Raw genomic sequence first — 19,240 nt, 5'->3', positions numbered from 1 at the left:
CCCCGTGGCACATAGCAGCCCAACAAGAATATACAAAATGGTCTATGCCACTCGTTTACGTCTTTTTTGTATTTTACTCAGAAATAGTTATTGAACATATAATCTCTTCCTCATTATTATTATTATATGACAAAACTGCTGATAGGTCCACTTATTCTTGAAATATCTCATTCTGGCTGGTGATATTTAGGTAAAGTGTTTATCTCTTTGAATAACAGACTTTAAGGGTGAAAAATAACACTAGAACTTCGTAATTAAGGAACCATTTAAAGTGTTGAACCTTTTGCTCCCAGCAGACTAGTATCAAAAGAGACTGAAAGGGGAGAACAGATAACGATGTAGTTCCTTAGCTAAAAGAATAAAATGCATGCTTAATGTAGAAACTTTTAGGGAAGTCACAAAAAATATTAAAAGATATCCTATTAAAACCAAATGTTTGCCTGCCAATGCCATTGCCTCAGAATGTGTTAACTTTATCTTACAATACTTTAAATAACTTTCAAATACCTTATTTGGAGTCCTGAGAACAACGGTCTGACATTAAAAACCAAGAGCAGCTTTTAGCTAACTTGTGTAACTCTAATTATCACTAACTACAGAACCCAAATCCTAGTTCAAACTAACATAGTGCAAAAGGTCACAGGTTTTATTTGTTGCTTCTGACTAAACCCTTTTATGAGATCCCCAACTACATATAAGGAACCTAAGTAAATGATAAATTCCTATCGACTTTTAGGGGATAAAGTCCGTCTAACAACTACACAGCTGATTTTATGAGAAACTATAGTTTTAGACAAATCTGGTAGCACAGTACTGAAGTTTGAAGAAGATAACCAAGAATGTACAATTTAAAAGGAACAAGTTACTGCAAGAAGAAAATACGTTTGAATGTGTGTTCAATCTATTTGATAGAGAAATGGTCTCTAAATACAAGAGTATAAAGACACGTGAATACAAAGAACAATGGCAGTCTAATCCCAAGCATAATTATAAGGAAGTTTTAATTATATCTAAGTAACCTAAAAACAAAACATCAAGGAGTCTGAACTATAGAGTCTAAACTTTAGAGGAATCAGGACCATAACTACCAATTTATCAAAGTAATAAACTATAGAGGAATCAAGACCATAAATATCAATTTCTCAAAGTACCCACTATATAGATATTGTCATAAAATACTTCTAATGCAGCTATATATTTTAGAATAATAAAACTTTTGCAACTAATCAGTCCAACACCCCCAAGTCCGTACCCCACAGAAGAAAGACCACAGAAAAACCAGTAGCATATGTTTTGAGAGCTAAATCATTACAAATATGTACTCAACATGTCTTGCCTCTTTAAGATAATTCATGGCTAACTACAGACCATTAAGATGATAAAACTCAATACAAGATCTGCAGCATTTATGCACTCGATAAAACTGTTTTGATTCCACATCCAAAATCGAGCAATGAAGGCAAACAGACATGATTAATACATCCAGTATATGAATGATTTTAAACCCAAGAGTGATTTCAAAACAGGCGTTGTTTTGCTCCCACTGCTCTGTCAAATTAATAGCTGTTCAATTATTATGGGTGCTCTCAAGTAAAGCTAAATAGATAGTTCCAGACTAGACATTTTCCATTAATCTTAGCATCCAAGAAATGAAAAAAGAAACCTAACACGCAGAATTTCAATAAAAATATTTCAAAAATCTACTACCAAAAAATTAAGAAGCAAAGTTTAAGGTTAATATCTTCAAAACAAAAGGAAAACAGCAAAATTAAGCAGTCAACTCACTGAAAGCTCCAATTTCTTCTCAGCATTCCCCTGCCAAATGTCCTTGATACTTTCATTAATAGTGAAGCCAAAAATTTGCAATATCTAAATAACTTCATCTTCTAAATCGATCTCCAACAAGCAACATCTAAATGACTCAAGTATATTAAACTTGCCGGGATGCAACATTCTGACACCATTTCACAATAATTTTAAACCTCAACTATAGAAATTTTGAACAAGCAAATAACAAATCGAACCAACAGAAAAACATAAGCGCCCTAATACATGGTCAGAAACAAAAAATGCAGCTGGGGACTCAACAAGCAACACCACACAGGCTTGCACAGAGCCCCAACAAGCAACGATTTCTTTCATCAATCGCCATAGACAACATCATCCAACTCGCTAAGCCTTCTTACTTTTCTTAGTCTTCACACTTTTCACAGCCTTCACCTTCACTTCCCCTGTTTTCATCTTCTTCAATTCCCCTTTCTTCGTCTTCTTCACACCAGATTCCTCATCCCTAACAACCAATTCCGTCTCACTCTTCACCTTTTTCTTCTTCTCCTTGGCACTAGATTCCGTATCCTCAGCAACCAATTCACTACCACTCTTCCCCTTTTTTCTATTCTCCTTGACACCAGACGATTTCTTCAACCTCTTCCCATCATTCAACACACTCGAAACCCCTCTCTTCGTCTTCTCATCCACATTCTCATCACCACCACCATCATCACTCGCCAATTCATTTTCAATCTCATCCTCACCACCATTCTCATCCATATACCTAACTTCATGAATTCTCCCCTTCTTCTTTGCCGATTCACGAACCTCCTCATCTTTTTTCCTCTTCTTGTTCTTCTCCTTTTTCTCATCCTGCTCGTTAGCACCCTCAATCCTCAACTTCACGTCCGGAACTACCTGATACACCGGCAACGACACACTCTCCAACAGCTTCAAATGCAACGACCGCACATTCCCCCACTTCTTCGGCACAACCTCCACAATCCCCTCAACCGCAGCCATCACATTCTCCACAATCCAGTCTCTCTCCATCCCCACCTTGGCAACCCTAACCACGCTACACGTGCCGGTCCGCATGAACAGCATCGCGGACGAGCACGCCTTCTCCACCTGCTCCTTCCAGTTACTCTTCTTCAGATCCACCGGCACCGGCAACTTCCTCTTCTTGAAAAATTGCTTCCCGAGTAGCCGAGGAAGCAACGGCACAATAGTCTTCTCTGCAAAAAACAAATCGTAGGAACCACAGAGCTTCCGCTTCGCCTCAAAAGCACGATAATCGGAGGCCAGCTTTGACAGCTTCAGGATTTTCGCGATGGGGATAGACTCGGATTGGATCTTGGCCTGGGCCTGGGCCTTGGTCACGCGGCCCTTGTTGGGCCGGTCGTCGAGGATGAGACACTGTTCGGAGAACTGCGAGATCAGTGAGTGAGGGAGAGGGATCTTGTAAGGGTTAACGCGCGATTTCGCGGGTATCTTCTTCAGCGTTACGACGAGGTACACAAATTCTTCGTCTTGATCGAAGAGTTTGGGCTTTTGAGTTTCCGATTGAGTGCGGCGCCATTTGAGAAGCGCGTCTATGGCTTTCGTGACTGTGGCGGGGTTTAGGTTCTCGGAAGCCATGCGCCAAAGTAGGGTTTAGGGTTTAACCAAATTGAGTCTTCAGTGAAGAAGAAGGAGAATTAGGGTTTTGGTGGTCAGAGTTGAAATATAAGGGGTTTGACTTTTGATATGGGCCATTCAAGAGATAAGAATATAAGAATGTAAGGATGGTCCAGCCCTTTGGCCCGAATCTAATTATAATTAAACAGGAAAACGATTATTGTTTTCTTTTTTTAAACACAAATAAAACTATAGTGAAAATAATTACGAGGAAGGATTTAAAATAATCTATAAAATAAAAATGTGATAAAGTAATTATCATTATTATTTTTAAATAATATTATTGTTATAGGTTTTTAAATGAAGTACAATATTTGTTTCTGGAATATTAATATTACAAATAGTCAAACTTAGTGGATTAAAGTGTACAAAAATTAAAATTATATATAGAACTAAATTGTGAGTTTCTAAATAAAGTATAATTCTTTTGAAAGTGAATAAGAAATTTTTTTAAGTGCAAATTTGAAAGTAAATGAGTGAGTTACGAAGTCAGGAAAATACTGAAAAATTGTTTATAATAATATATTTAAAATTAATAAATATATAAATAATTTCATGAAATTATCTTATTCATATAAAATAATAAATGCATCACTTAAATGAGTTATATATTTAAAAATAATATAATTATTTAATCTAAAAATAATTTTATTTTATCATATTAACGAATATTCTCTCGGGATAAATATAGAGTTAAGACATAATTTTACAAAATCTAAAACGGAAACAAATATATTTACATCTAAACTGGATATTTATGGATATTTAAAATTCTTTTTTTATGTATCTATTTTTATATTTTAATTTATCTTTTAAATATAAGTTTTTTAAAATTAAAGTGTTTACTTAATTAATTTTATTCTTTAAGTAATTGCCTTTTTAATTTAACCAATCTTTTTTATTTAACCTTTTTTAAGATTTAAATATGTTTTTTGTCTCTTAATTTTTAGTGAAAATTAGAATTGGTTCTTTTTCAAAATTTTAGTCCAATTTAGTCCCTCAACTTTAGAATTGTAAAAATTTAGTTTTTTTAACCAAATTTTGTTAAGTTTATTTGATGTTTCAAACTCGTTTCATGATAGCATTTGAGTTGTTTGTACGGTTTAAAACATTTTTGTTGTAATATTAGCTGAGAATCACATTTGAAACATGTTTGAAACGTTAAATAAATTTAACAAAATTTAGGTTAAAAGGACTAAATTCACACATTTCTAAACATGAGGGACTAAATTGGTTCAAAGTTTTGAAGATGGACTAATTTCAATTTAGGTTAACCATTTTTTTAAACTAACCTATTTTTTTAGTTATAAAATTACCTACAAAATAAAGAAAAATAAAAATTCTAATAACATTTTTCTTGTTCCAACACATAATTGTTCTACTACACTACACATATTTAAGCACATATACTCATGAGTGTGTTTTTATACACTGATACATCATTTAATCTTAATTTTATTATATAATAATTGTGTTTAAATTTCTTATTTTATCTAGGATTTCTGCATAAAATGAAAACATATGATAAAATCAATTCTTTAAGCCTTGTTACACCAAAGTTGTTCTAGGCAAACGATATAACAAAGTCTAATTAGAGAATCTAGTTTATACAATTTACCTAGACGACTTAATAAATCATTTATGTGTTGAGTTTTAAGAATATTATGTAACTACATAAATTGTTCTTGAGCATTCTAACTTGTGCTTTATGTAGATCAACTAAAAGCAAGCACATAAATTGTTTGTAAATGATACAATAATTGAATTGTTTAATGATCATATAGACAAAGCAAACTTGACTAAATTGGAGATCTACTATAACTATAAGAAAACAAACTGGTAGGAATATTACCCAAACACCCATATTTAAAATTGTGACAATAGTGCTAAAATGTGGTTTTTTTGTCATTTCATTGTTATTTTGTTTACCAATGTACCCTGCTTTTGTTCTAGGGAACGATATCTTTATTGACAAATTGGTCTTTGCATAACATAATCATAAGGCATGAAAAGTGTAGTTGAGAACGTTTTTGGACTCTCTGATGTAGGATTATCTTGTTCCTTTTTAAGATTATGGAATATGGCGTGAGTTGATTAAGAAAACTAAGTGAAATCCCCACTGGACATTAAGATAGTATTCTATCTAGATGTGACGATTTCTTTCACAAAGCTTAAGAGAAGAAGATGATAGATTGATTCAAGTAAAGCAAGAATGGAAAGCACATAAAAACTTAGACAATAAAAGGGGAAAGAAAGCATAAAAATGGAAAGGAATAGAAAGGAATTGATGTGAGAAGCACACTACTTTAGAGGAGAGGCAAAGCCATGGACTCCTCTAAAGATAAGTGATGGTGTCACCACTTGAATCAAGGTTCAAGATAAGGCTTAAAAGTATTCACTCCGTAGGGAGGAAGACTCTCACAATGGTTAATACACAAAGGTGTTTAATTTCTCCAAAATGTTTAACCTTGTACAAGTGTTAGAGGTCTCCTTAAATAAAAGTGCCTAGGGGCCTCTTAGCAAAACATATAATCCAAAAGGGCTACAAAACAAAGCAACAAAAATAACATCTAGAAGGTAGGGCAACCAAGGAGCACATGTGTGGTCTCCAAAGTGTCTTCTTAGGCAAGCAATGGTGGAGGCGCCATCTAGAAGCTTCTAGACAACTTGATGGCCAAGGCATCTGATCAGCATTCTAGATGATTATAGAAAGCTTTGCTACTCCTCTCTCCTTCACATGTGCCTCTCCATATGCGTCCTCTCTCCTCATATGGACCTCACATTTATGCACCACTTGTCTCCATATTTGCCCTCTCCTAAACATCTTACAAGGCAAAGAAAATAGATTAGCATGTGGGCTTTAGGTTAAGTTAATCCTCGAGTCAACAAGTCAACCCAAAGTCAAGGTCAACAAGTTAACTTAAAAATAGTCAACCAAGCCCACTTAAAGGAATTCAAATTAAAGAAATGCTAAATAAGGAAAGAGATGGAGAAGCCTCCCCTTTTGACATGCTTCTTGTGATTCTTTTGAGGATGGTCTCCATGGTGCTTGGTGAGGTGGTCATGTCTTCATCACTCTTTTTCAAATGTCTTGGAAAAGAAAAGCCTTCCCACATGAATGTTCTTATTTCCTTTCTGTCTTTCTGAAACCCTAGGGAGCATAATATGTCATATATGTTTGTTTTCTCTTCAGCCTTGATCAGGTAATATTTATTCTTATGTTGTCTTAAGACACTATATTTTTTTTATTGAACTTGGGTACTTCTCCTTTGATGGTGTAGGGTTTTGTCATCCTTTGATGGTGTAGGGTTTTTATTATAACGTCCTACCCGGAAATTACTTACTAAAATAAAACAAAAATAAGATTTCAATAAAACAACCTCATTTATTAATCATCAATTTCCCAAAACGCAAGAAATATTTAAAACCTTGAGTTCAACGCACCAAAATAGATAAAATATTTCACATTAGGACTGTAATACAATTGAAATGATTTATAAAATTATTACAATAACACCATAGTCCAAATACAATAAACTAGTGAGAAAATCCCCAAGAGATCCCCACTCCGTCTCTATGCACCTGTCCGCTCACCTGCATCAACATCTGCTCCCATGTAACAAGTTACATGATAATCGCCATACACACACAGATAGGGTGAGCTCATTTAAATAAAACCAACCAATAAAATAATAAATACAACATCAACTCATTTAAACCTCGGGTTAGCATTCTTCTCCATCTTTCCTTACCTTTCCACTTCCAATACTTTCATTAGACGTCTATCATTTCTATACCCTTTAGGTGAGAACGATGATCGATCTTTGCTGCACGAGTGTCTACTCGCCCCTCCGACTACAGGCCACCACCTGATAGTCCACACGTGGGAATAACATTGCCATAACATCTCACCGTGACACCAAGTGGAGTTCCCCGAAACAAACATGAAGTTTGTAGCTGTTCCAGACTACCAAAGCTCTATCAGAATCACTCTGAAGAGGGCATCACTCGAACTTCGCCGTACGAGCCACAACTCGCACACTCCACTGGACTTCCTACACCACCAGGCTACAACCTAGAGTGGTCACGTGTTACCCCAATACAAGATTACACTCATAACTGGGTCCCCAGCCAAAGCATCGCATCATGAACATCCCCTAAAGCTGTGTAGAAACCTTTCCCCGCGCACCATCACTGAACCAAAACCGCTTGGCGTGCATCCCACGTCGCCAGGCACACACTAGGTTCAGACCACCTGACGGACATCACACACCGTCAAGCGCCACGCGCCTGCAGCATCATCACTGCATCGTCACCGTCAGGCGGACCCCACCACGCTGCCAGGCGCCACTCGCCGCTACCGCCTGGCGCACCTGCCCGTGCCGCCAAGCGCCACCGTGCCATCAGGACCTCCGCTATACCATACCGCTTGGCGGAACTACCCCTACCGTCAGGCGCCACCGTCAACAGTGGCCACTGCCACTGATTTGTGTTACGTTCGCCTGGCGGCTCGCTCGCGCCGCCTGGCGCCATACTAGTAGCGCAATGCTACTGGTTTCTTGGCACTTAAACAGATCCTCCAAAGGATTTGAATCACACCACACACAAACTTGAAGCACAATTATAATTTTCCAGCCATATTTCTATAACTAGAGCACAATGCACACATTTAGTCATGCCACTTAATCAATTAGTATTATACCCAGCATACTCTCAGTCATTCACTACTTAGAACATGCCACCACAACATGGTCAATGCTACACAATATGCTATAATCGCAAGACCACCATCACAACGCCTAATGTCTAGAGAAAATACACCATCCATACCGTATCCCATAAGTCAATCTCACTCTTATTACCAAGTTAACATGCATTCTGAATTATAGCTTATAGAACCAAACCTTTACAAACCACCACTGCACTATATCACACTTTACAACTTTCATTCATTTTAACCTTCTTTAATCCATATTATGCCACATCCATTTACATGCTTAATTACTTTAATCATATATGTATTAATTTACTAATTAGATACCCATTAACCCGAAACCCCGACAAAATCAAAACAGCAAATTGTTATGACGTGTCGCCTGACGGCAGATCATGCGCCGCCAGGCGGTGTATGCATTTTTGGTTTCTACCCAAATTTTTCCTGCTCTCGTCATGACCCCAGACACCCTAATTACATTACCCCCCATCATACTAGCTTCACTTCAAGTGCACATATCCTACAGGGTTTAGACTTTATTCATGTGAACATTATTTCCATAACACCAGATCATCAATCAATTACATACTTCATGCATATTCATCACCAACCCAACGTAACCTAAAATCCCCAAAATCCATTCACAAATTTATGCAATTGCCAACAATCAAATAATCTCCAATCATAATTCATCATGCAAATTATACATGTGCAATAAGAATTCAATCCAAATACAACAACATCATTGACCAATCAACCAAAACAAGAAACAAACAGCAACAACAGTACAACGCCTGGCGGGTCACTCTCGGTCGCCAGGCGGATCATCCGCAAACCCAAAAAACTGGGTGCAACCACATGTGTCGCCTGGCGGCAATTCATGCGCCGCCAGGTGGTTTCTGGAAAATTCCAGAAAATGCAACCAGAACCAGGATTCAAAGCTTTCAGAATTCAAACATGATCCAGGACACATCATTAGAAGATCGCACACATTAAAACACGGAATAAGAACTCCCCTAACCTGGAATTCCTTTGCTTAAAAATGACAAGCTTGCGTTCTTTCCTTGAATTCCAACAACTCCTCAAGCTCTCTCGCTGTCCAGCCCTTCAATCCCACTCTCTACTCACTGTTTCTCTCTGAATTCGTACAGCCTTCAATACCCCAATTGTGCAGACTCCCAAAGCCCTCCTCCCTCTCACAATTAGCCTTTTAATTGGGTCTTAATTATGGTTTAATGGCATAAAACGAAATTGCTTGTGATAAGTGTCATTCAAGACCATTATGGGGTTGTTTTTCAGCCCCTTTGGATGCCTTAACGCGGCTGCTAGTTTTCTACCTCCTCTCTTCTTTGCCAAAAGTCAAGTTTAGCAAAAAGAAAACTTAATTTAGGTCTCACCAAGGTTTGAACCCCTAACCATGCAAATATTAAGTCAATGCTAACACTCATGCCAATTCATGTTTCATGCTAAACTAACATAACTCAATTAGTATATTCTTACTTAACATGCACATTCATATTATTAAGACAATAATAATTAAATACACATAAGTGGCATACATAGGACTCGGACCCAAGTCCTCTTACACAATAAAGTACTCTCAACCACTTGAGCTAGTACCTTTCCACATCACATCAACCATTATTAAATGCCATAAAGGCTTCCACGACACGCATTTATTAACTAATTATTTATTTAATTAATTAAATTTCATGGGTCTTACATTTATCATGGGTCTGATTTTCTTCAAAAGTACTACGATGCCCTAATCATGCTAAGAAGACCGTTGACTATAAAGTTGGTGTGTACCATTAGTTTTTCCATTTTGGAAGTTTTTGGATCTAGCAAGTTTTTTTTTTCTTTTTTGCTGAAGGATCATGACAAATTCCTGATTATTTGTTGAGGTTCGTGGAAAACATTCAAGATTTGAGGTGCGCGAAGAGATAAGAGCATGAAGGCATGACTGAGGGGTCACGAAAGGAGGGAGCTTTTGACTATAGAAAATCGTTTATTAAGTTGTGCTTCTCTAAAAGCCCTTTTTATTTTGTATTATTAGTTGGTGTGCACTTTTGTTCTATGATTTTCTTAATCTTAAGTAAAGACAATGTTTCTTCTTAGTAAACGAGTATTCTTTTTGGAGCTCTGTTTGATTTATTTTTATTATGATTGTAATTTTTATTGTTCATTTTGGTTTGTATGTGTTATGAATTTATATCCGTGTAGAGCTTTGTGGATTCTACTTCTACATTTTCTTTGTGATTTTATTTAATTAAACTTATTTGTCTTTGTCATTGGCTTAATAATTTCCACATTTTGGGCAAGTTAAAATTGACCAAAATCATGTCACTGAACACAACCTAATTAAATTATTGAACACTTTTATGGTAATAAATTGACCTTGAGGAAAATGAGTCATGGTATGTAATATTTTGTTTTCGGATATATCTTGGGAATTGAGAATCATGGTGAGGCATTAAGGTTTTTTATTTCCATGTAAACATGATTCCCATATATCTATGTACAAGTGTCAACAAAGATTGAGGTAACTTGGCTCTGTGATGTGCTTCGAGGTGATGATGTGTTTGAGTTGTAGGTAAAACTTCTCAAGCATGTCCCAGAAGAGTATCAATACAAAGATGATGTGTGAATTTGTTCTTATAGGGCCGTATATACTCGAGGTTTTTATTACTTCATTAATGTAGTATTAGATTATCATATTCTGACTTGTCTTATGTATATTTTTTATGAAGCACTAAATACATTAGAAAATCTTTAATTAAGAGCATTATCCTCAAGCCATATTGATCTATACTTTTTTTTGTGGATTAACAATTTTGAAAGTGAATGATGTTTTTGTAATACTTAGTATGTTATATGTGATAGTAATTGGTCCAGGGCATTTGGACGATGAAGGCAACAAAAGACCATTGTTTGTGACTCCGGGAATACAATTTTGTAGTCCAAATATACTGGAAATGACTTCAAGGGCAAAGATGATGACTATATTACCTTGAGGGTCTCAAATCTCGTGACTTGGTAGATAAACCCAATTATATATGTGTCAACATCCAATTTCGTCCGGGTAAAAAAAAAGTAATAAAAATAAATAAATATTTAATTGAGCATAAATACATATTTCTATTTTTACTTATTTCAACTTTATTTTCATCTTGTTTTTGTTTTAAATTCGTTTTACTTTTATTTCATGGTTTTTATTTTACCTTTTTATTTTATTACTATTATTATTGTTATTATCTTATATTGTTTTTATATGCATTTTATCTTTTTATTTTATTTTGAATTTTTGTCTTATTTTATTTTATTTCTTTTTTATTTTATTCTTTCTCTTTATCTGGTTTCATTTTAATTTTGCTTTGTTTTATTTTACGTTTTTTGGGTTTAATATATTTTACTGTACTTTTATTTCATTTTAGCCTTTTTACCTTTTTCCTTTTTATTTAGCCGTTTGTTTTTTTTTTAAAAAAAGGTGATGATGAAAGAAAAAGGTTTAATGAATACAAGTGATTCTGAAAGAGGTCAAGTGCCTGCACCACCCATCAATCAAGCCCTACCTGCATTCGTCATTCTACAATTTCTTTATTTGGGTGATGATTAGCCATGTGCAGGCTATGTTGAAGTTAGTTTTTATACGAAGGTGGAAATTGTCTCTAATCTCATAGGGTGGCTGGGTGGCTGAGGTGTAGGAAACCTTTGGCTGGAAGGCTTATGATCACATGGCTCGAGGATTCGAAAGAAAAAAGGAGAGAGAGCAGTTTAAAAAGGGGACAACTTCCTAGCACGGGCAGCTTACTGGCACAAGAAGATTTTACCATTTCAAAATGCAGTGGATAACACACAATAACAAGCAACAAAGGGGAGAGGAGAAAATGAGAGGAGGGGAGAAAAGAGTAGAAACAGCTCAGACAAAGGGGATCGCATACTTGAACGAGCAGACCCAAGACCACCAGCAGGAGCTCTAAGAGGTAAGCACCAATACTCGAATACTTTGGCATGAACATGACTGATGTTGTGTTGGTATAACTTGTCTGTTGGATTTGAGTGATGTTTGAGAATGAAACATCCTGTTTCCTCCCTCCAATGTCTCTACGCCACTGCACAAAGGAAAAATAAACAAAATCAAGCTCCTCACCCTCAATCTCTCTCGCCATCATCAGCATCACACCCTCACCTCCATCCTCTACAACCTTATCATTTACCAATCTTCCATCTCCATTAATAAAGCTACCCATATCCTCTGTCTCGATTGCAATACACACTCCCAACTATCATTTTCCAACCTTCATCTTCAACCCTTGCATTCACCTCAACTTTTCTTTCCATCTTCATCTTTCTCATTCACCTGCACAAAAATACAAAACAGAGACCAAGAAAGCCCCCACGTGCAAATCCCCTCCATTCAAGTCTTCGATTCCACCCCAAACTCCTTCTCCATCCCAATCCCGCAGCATTCCAGTCCATTCCTGCAGCAATCCCATTCGTAGAACACCACCTCAACATCACAACACCATTCCATCCTGCAAACAGAACACAAAGCAAAAAACAAAAATCACAACCCCACCCCTGCAATCCAATACCGCACCGGATCAGAACCCCCATTCTAGAACCAAGCTCTCACATTTCATCTTCCCCAATCACATACATCCAATCGGAAACGAAAACGGTGGGAAGGAGATAAAACCATCCTCGACGGCGTGCCGCTGGCGAGTCGGAGTTTAGCGGAAGATGCGAGTCGTGTGCAATTTGGTGCTAGGGTGATCAGCGTTGTCGGTAGTGCCCCTGGGTGCTGAAGCGGAAGCCGTCCGAGTCGCGCCTGAGAGGAGGAAGAGTGAAGGTCGAGCAGCTCACGGTTCTCGACGTCAAGGTCTGTGGTGGACGTCACTGCCGCCGTCGACGTCTTTGGATGGTTGCGGCGAGGTGACGATCTCTCGGGGTCAGCTTTCGAGAACGAGGTCGACGTCTCCTACGTCGGCGCCGCCGGCAAGTAAGCCGCGTGATGGCGCGGTGGTGAACTAAAAGTAGTGGAGGTGGTGTTCGGGTGGACAACAACGAGTGAGAGAGTCCTCGATTGACTAAGAAAGGCATGGCCGTGAATGGAGGGTTATGTTGTTGGTCCGAGCATATGGAGGAGAAGACAAGAAACCCTTGCAGGTTTCTATTCGTGAAGAAGATGAACCCCACGCGTGTTGGGTTTTCTGCACATTAAGGATATTAACACTTGGACTAGAATGATTTCCGCACCCCCAATGCCACTAATTACACCTTCATCTTTTGAATTTTCGAATTGGGCCATCCGTACTCTTCGCACCTCTGGTTCTACTCTTCACACTCCAAATCCATTTGTTTTCTTTGCTTGTTGGGGCTTATTTTGTTTTACTTCAAACACCCTCCTGATTGTTAACCACGCACCCCCTATTTCTTTGTTTATTGTTTTGGGCCTGTTTTTCTGTTCACTTGTTGCACCTTCACATTTACCACACACCTAACGATATTTTACTCGCCGCACCTCATTTTTTACTACACACACCCAATTTGCTTCATGCACCTTACACATTACTTATGCACTCCCATATTTGTGTTTTCAACTTTTATCCCTTTCTTTTCCACCTTTTTAATATTTCAATAAAAAATCAAAAAAGTTTGAAAATCATAAAAATTTCACAAAAAAAATGAGAAATTCAAAAATACCAAAAATAATTTTATTTCACTTCTAGTGTCTATCCGACCGCTCGCGTCGTGTGACACTTTCTTCCAAATAATTCAAAAATGCTAAAAATATTTTTCTTTCTCTTTTAGTGTCTGTCTCACCGTTTGCGTCGTGTGACACATATTTTCAAGTAATTTAAAAAATACAAAAAATATATATAAAATTTCAAAAAATATAAAAATATCAACTTTTTTTAAAACAAAGTCTTTTTGAAGAACTACGTAACCCTGATTTCTCATTTTGAATGAGAATACGCAGGACCAAGGTCAATCCCTATCGGGCCCAAAAAATAAAAAAAAATATTTTGTTTCTTTTAGTATTTTTGTATTATTATTTTTGGGGAAAATTAATATTTTGAAAACCACATCAACTTTGCATTTTTTAATTAAAGGTACAGCCCTCGGACGGGCATGGTAGGGTGCTAACACCTTCCCTATGTGTAACCGACTCCCGGATCCAAAATCTGGTTTTTCGCAGACTTGTTTTATTTTTATGGTTTTTCATAGTTTTCCAGGATAACTATGGTGACGACTCCAAATCTCTTGTTAAATCCGTTTTCTCTTTTGGTTCGTCGTCTCGTCGCGATTCCAGTTGCGACAATAAGATTCTTCAATGATTCAAATTCTCTCACAATGGACTTGGTACATCTTTAGTCTTTATTTACATATTTGTTTTACTGATTTTTTGTATCCTGAGCACCACAAATTATAAGCAGAGACACCACAAGTTGTGTTGGATATTTAAAGGTTGATCTTCAAAGATTTGATAACATGGTAAGGTGTTGGCTTCTCCCCTTTTGGAATTTTATGTTGTTGTGCATTATGGATCTAAACTCAAATTTGAAATCCAATCCTAAGATATGGCTCATTGTCCTAACTATATTGTCTCGGTCATATAACTAAATCAAATTATTGACTAGGAAGTTGTATGAGGCTAAAGTTGTGCAACTTTTAATTTTCTACACTTCAAATGTAAGCTTGGTTTTAGCTATGTAAACAAAAATTTGCAGCAAGCATTATTTTAGTTGGTTTTGGTTTTGGTTTATGGATGTTAATTCAATTGGAGGGCTTTTGAATGCAACTTGTGGAAATGCAACTAAGATGATCATATCATTATTAGCACTTCATCATAATAAAGTCAATGTCCTTGCTTGGTTCCATTCACTCAAACCTTAACATTGGTTCTTGGAAGCTCACACCTTTGTGGTGGTTTGGCTAATCTCAAGATAGGGCAAAGATATGATAGAATATCTATCACTTCTTAATCTACCATTTTTTTATAACAGTTATATTATTAATTAAAATTTTGAAATTTTGAGTATGCTTAGATATGGGTTTGTTTGTTTTATAGAAGGAGGAGGACGAAGAGAAGGCAATGATAGGATTTTGGAGTGCATTTACGTGGTTGGTGGGTATGAAATTGGTCACATCTTTGCTTTCTAAATATGTACTTGGAAAAATCGAGGTACTTTATATATCTTTGGGGGTGGATATGGGACTAGCAACTCAAAGTTAATGAATGATACTATGTCATTTTTTTTTTTCATTTTTTAGACTTATAACTAGGGGTTGATCCCTAAAGTATTACTTGAGTTATAAGAGTAGTTCCAATCACTAGAATCCTGGGAGAATTTGATGGTTGCTACAAGAATAGGGAAAAGTTCAGTCTTGAAGGAGTGCACACTTCCATTTAAGAAGAGTTCCACCATAGATGGAGGTGGGTGCCAATGGTGGGATCTTTGAGGTATATTTTATTTGAACTTAATTGAAAAGGGTGGAATATGTTCATACATATCACATTATAGAAAAGTAAGGTAGCAATTATCTTTGAACAAATAATGACTCTAAAAGCTTGTGATGACATCTAAATGGAGGAGAGAATGTCACCCTAGATTGGAATGAAGCAAGTGCTTGCTTATTAACTGTTTGAACTTTGCATGTCATGTTTAATTGGATTATCATCATTGCTATGCCTTTTATTGTCATCTTTGATGGAGATTTATTTGCTCCATGTCGATCCTATCAGAACCAATGGTAGTGCCTCAATGAATAAGAAGATTGATGGGGGCATGTAATGCATGAGAGGTGGATACAACCATATGTTTCTTTGACTAAATCAAAAGTTTAAGCAATTGGTGAGATTGTTGGCCCTTGGTTTTTCAACCATATACCTTCCTTTTTTTATTCTTTTTGTTTTTTGGCTATTTTTACTTCATGAGTGACATAATTGGTTTACTACTATTTTCATATTGAAATTGTATTTTTGATATTTTCCTTTAGTTTTGATTGAATGAATGGTATAAATTAGGCTATATTAACTAAGTATTTGTCTTAGCATATGGTGGCAACAACTTATATATGTCATGAGCCTTAGGAAATGAGAGGTGCACAAAAGGAATAGTGTTATCTATCTTGAACATTAAAAAGGTAGGTTTAAGTTGAAATATCAATATAGACTTTGATATCATTATTGATATTGTTAAAGATTTCTGTAAGTTTTCTTTTCAAACTGATTCATGTAAAAAATAGTTAAAATGATGAGGCATCATGTTTTAAGGCTTGCTTTGAAGAGTTACTTGATCTATATGTGGTTACTTGATCAGGAAAAATGTTAATACCCCTTTCAAGGCCTGACAACATTTCTCCACATTTTTGTTTGGAGTATTACGGTGGATTTGAGTGCAATCAGGAATCAAATAAGGAAAAGGTGCACACTGGAAAGTTTGTTGATATCAATCTATGCCTTATCGTGTTTTACTATGGTGATTTAAATGAATGCTAATTAACTACGTAACTATTTGTGATCGCAGATTTAGTTCCTAATGCCATGTTTGTCCCACTTTACATATTGTTATTATTGGAACTACATCATTGTGTTAATAATATTCAAGATATATACTGTTATAAAATGCACTATAGTGTTCTCATTAATACTATATATTGTTTTATCTATGTGGTTACTTGATCAAGAATAAAGTTATTCCTCTTTCAAGGTCGGTGAGATCTTAAAACTTAAGGTTTGGAAGTAAAGTTATGCATGCATGTTTGCTTCTTTAATGCGTGTATGTATGGAAATAACGTCATAATCTTTGCACCAATCCTTATTGTTTAGATTTTGTGAAATTTTTTAAACTAAATTGTAATTGAAGCATTTGTTTGGGTTTTGGGAACTTTAGGTGTCGAAGATCCTCGGTGTCCCATTACAGGCTTGGAAGTTCTAACTCAATGGAAAGTTAGGCAAACAAAGATGATATACTTTATGGTTATATGTTATATAACTTATATATTGACTAACAATCAAGATGATATACTTTATGGTTATTATATGTAATGTTTCCAAGGTCACATGTTTAGCTTTGTAATCTATGCATATTCATCTAATAATTTCCAAAGGCAATTACTATTTTTGGACAGGATGCACAAGAAGGATGGTCTGAATCATGCAACCCAAAATGTAAGGAACTCAAGCGGCCAAGTAAAGGCATTTTATAGGTTAAGTATGTTTTTCAATGGACTATATATTTTTTCTCATATTACATCTCAAGTATGCTTTCATGCATTGATTCATTGCACACATTCATCTACTGTATGGAATTCTCATTCTCATGTAATTTTTTAAACTTCTTTTATCTGACATGTTATCGCTGATTATGGATGGATTAAAATTGTAGGAAAAGAATAACCTTCTTTTAAATCACTTAGATTACTTAACAACCCAGTCTATCCTTAGCCAAAGTTTACCTCAAACCTCTTGTACCAAACTTCTCAATGGGAACTTAAATTAAAAAGCATGTTAAGACACACATTAAACTATAAGCAAAAATAAAAGAATTAAAAGAAAGTATAGCAACAAGACTATGCAGCCTAATGGGAAGGTTTTTAGACACTTAAAGCCTCTAAAGCCTAACCAACTAAAAAACATGATGTACTAAAAAGCTTAGGTTCCAATTAGGAGATGAGATCCAACATCAAAGGTCCCCCAAGACACCTACCTAGGCCAATTTTACAACAAACAAATCACAACTCAAATTAAAGAAAAATGCATATACAACCAAAGTTTTAGCTATTCCTTTCCAAGTGTTTATCTCCTCTTCTTTTTGTCTCCTTCACAAGGCTTCAAGTCCACTTCAGGTTTACTGTTAGTGAAAAACCAACATGGCAAGTGCACCAGTCGCACATAACAAGTAATAAGTATTTTATCGTTCTCTCACAAGGGACTTGTGCAACGCATGACAACTCTCGCAATTCAGACTTAATTAGACACAAAGTTCACACAAACACAATGAAAACTATTTTTGTATTTTATGAAACAGTTGGTGTGCAACAAGAAATTAACATAGTGTATTTACAATTTCTCAAGATTAGACTTTAACCATTTCATTCTCATGCATTCTAAATTATCCCAATTCCATATTCATGTTAAAATCAATTCATAAGAATACTCAAATCCTATTCCTAGAGACTTTGAGCCTATGATTACTCATCAAGTTTCAATTCCTTGAATCCTCAACAAGTGAAATCATGCATTAGTTTTAAGAATCTAAGATTACTAATGAACCAAGTTCTATTCCTAGATACAAGCATCCATTAGGTATTTAATTTCAAATCTAGATTCTAAAGATGTTTCCCAACACCTCAAGAATCACAAATCAAGCATGGGAACAATCCACATCAAGCATTAAGCATGAAGATCAAATACTAACATGAATTGGAAAAGCATATAAATTAACAACACAATTTTACACAAGAATTCAATGTTTTACATCTAATCTCAACAAATAGAAATTGTTCTCCATGGTGGAGAACCTAGGGTTTTACAAAATTGAAGAATAGGGAAGAAATTGGAACCATAAAGTAGAAACAATCCCTCTCCCAAGGTTCTTGAATACTGCTCCATGGTTCAATTGCGCCTCCCATTCGCATCTCCGCCTTCAATTTCATAGCCCATCATCCTCTCCAACCCAAAAGGGGTAAAACCTCTATGGATGAAGAAGGAAACCCAAGAAGGAAAACGAAGAGTTTCCCAACACCCCTAATAGCCTCCAAGAGTCTCTCCCAAGCACCCAAGGTGTTTCTATTCGTGAAAAATGAGGAATCCCTCTATGCTCTCGTAGAAACATGATTAGATAACCATATTCGCGTATTGGGGTCGATATTCTCACCCAGTGAGGCCTAAAATCGACGTTCTCAAACATGTAACTCGCTGGGCGAGCCATATTTTCGCCCAACGACTCGAATACTACAGTTCTGGTTTGTCATTTTCGCCCAGTGAGCCACCTGCTTGCTCAGCGAGTGACCCTGGCGCCCAATGGTCATTTTTTTGGCCTTCCAAGGGTGGTACAAGGCAGTATA

At 36.2% G+C, this 19,240-nt stretch overlaps 1 protein-coding gene and 1 long non-coding RNA gene across 3 annotated transcripts; one reads left to right on the top strand and one right to left on the bottom strand.

Moving 5' to 3' along the window:
- Positions 1-1,676: 1,676 nt before the first annotated feature.
- Positions 1,677-3,502, bottom strand: LOC114178035 (ribosomal L1 domain-containing protein 1-like). Its single transcript, XM_028063713.1, has one exon. The coding sequence runs from the start codon at positions 3,409-3,411 to the stop codon at positions 2,173-2,175; it is 1,239 nt and encodes a 412-aa protein (XP_027919514.1). The 5' UTR covers positions 3,412-3,502; the 3' UTR covers positions 1,677-2,172.
- An 8,541-nt stretch (positions 3,503-12,043) lies between these two features.
- On the top strand, positions 12,044-18,641 carry LOC114178043. Of its 2 annotated transcripts, none has more exons than XR_003603257.1 (4): positions 12,044-12,147; positions 15,240-16,023; positions 16,492-16,595; positions 17,065-18,641. It is a non-coding gene; the product is annotated as an uncharacterized LOC114178043 (long non-coding RNA). The 2 variants fall into 2 exon arrangements; XR_003603259.1 differs by lacking the exon at positions 12,044-12,147 and adding an exon at positions 14,385-14,662.
- Positions 18,642-19,240: the final 599 nt, after the last annotated feature.

Source organism: Vigna unguiculata, chromosome 1 (assembly GCF_004118075.2).
Source record: "Vigna unguiculata cultivar IT97K-499-35 chromosome 1, ASM411807v1, whole genome shotgun sequence".
NCBI classification, from domain to species: domain Eukaryota; kingdom Viridiplantae; phylum Streptophyta; class Magnoliopsida; order Fabales; family Fabaceae; genus Vigna; species Vigna unguiculata.
This window is presented reverse-complemented; position numbering and strand designations above follow the sequence as displayed.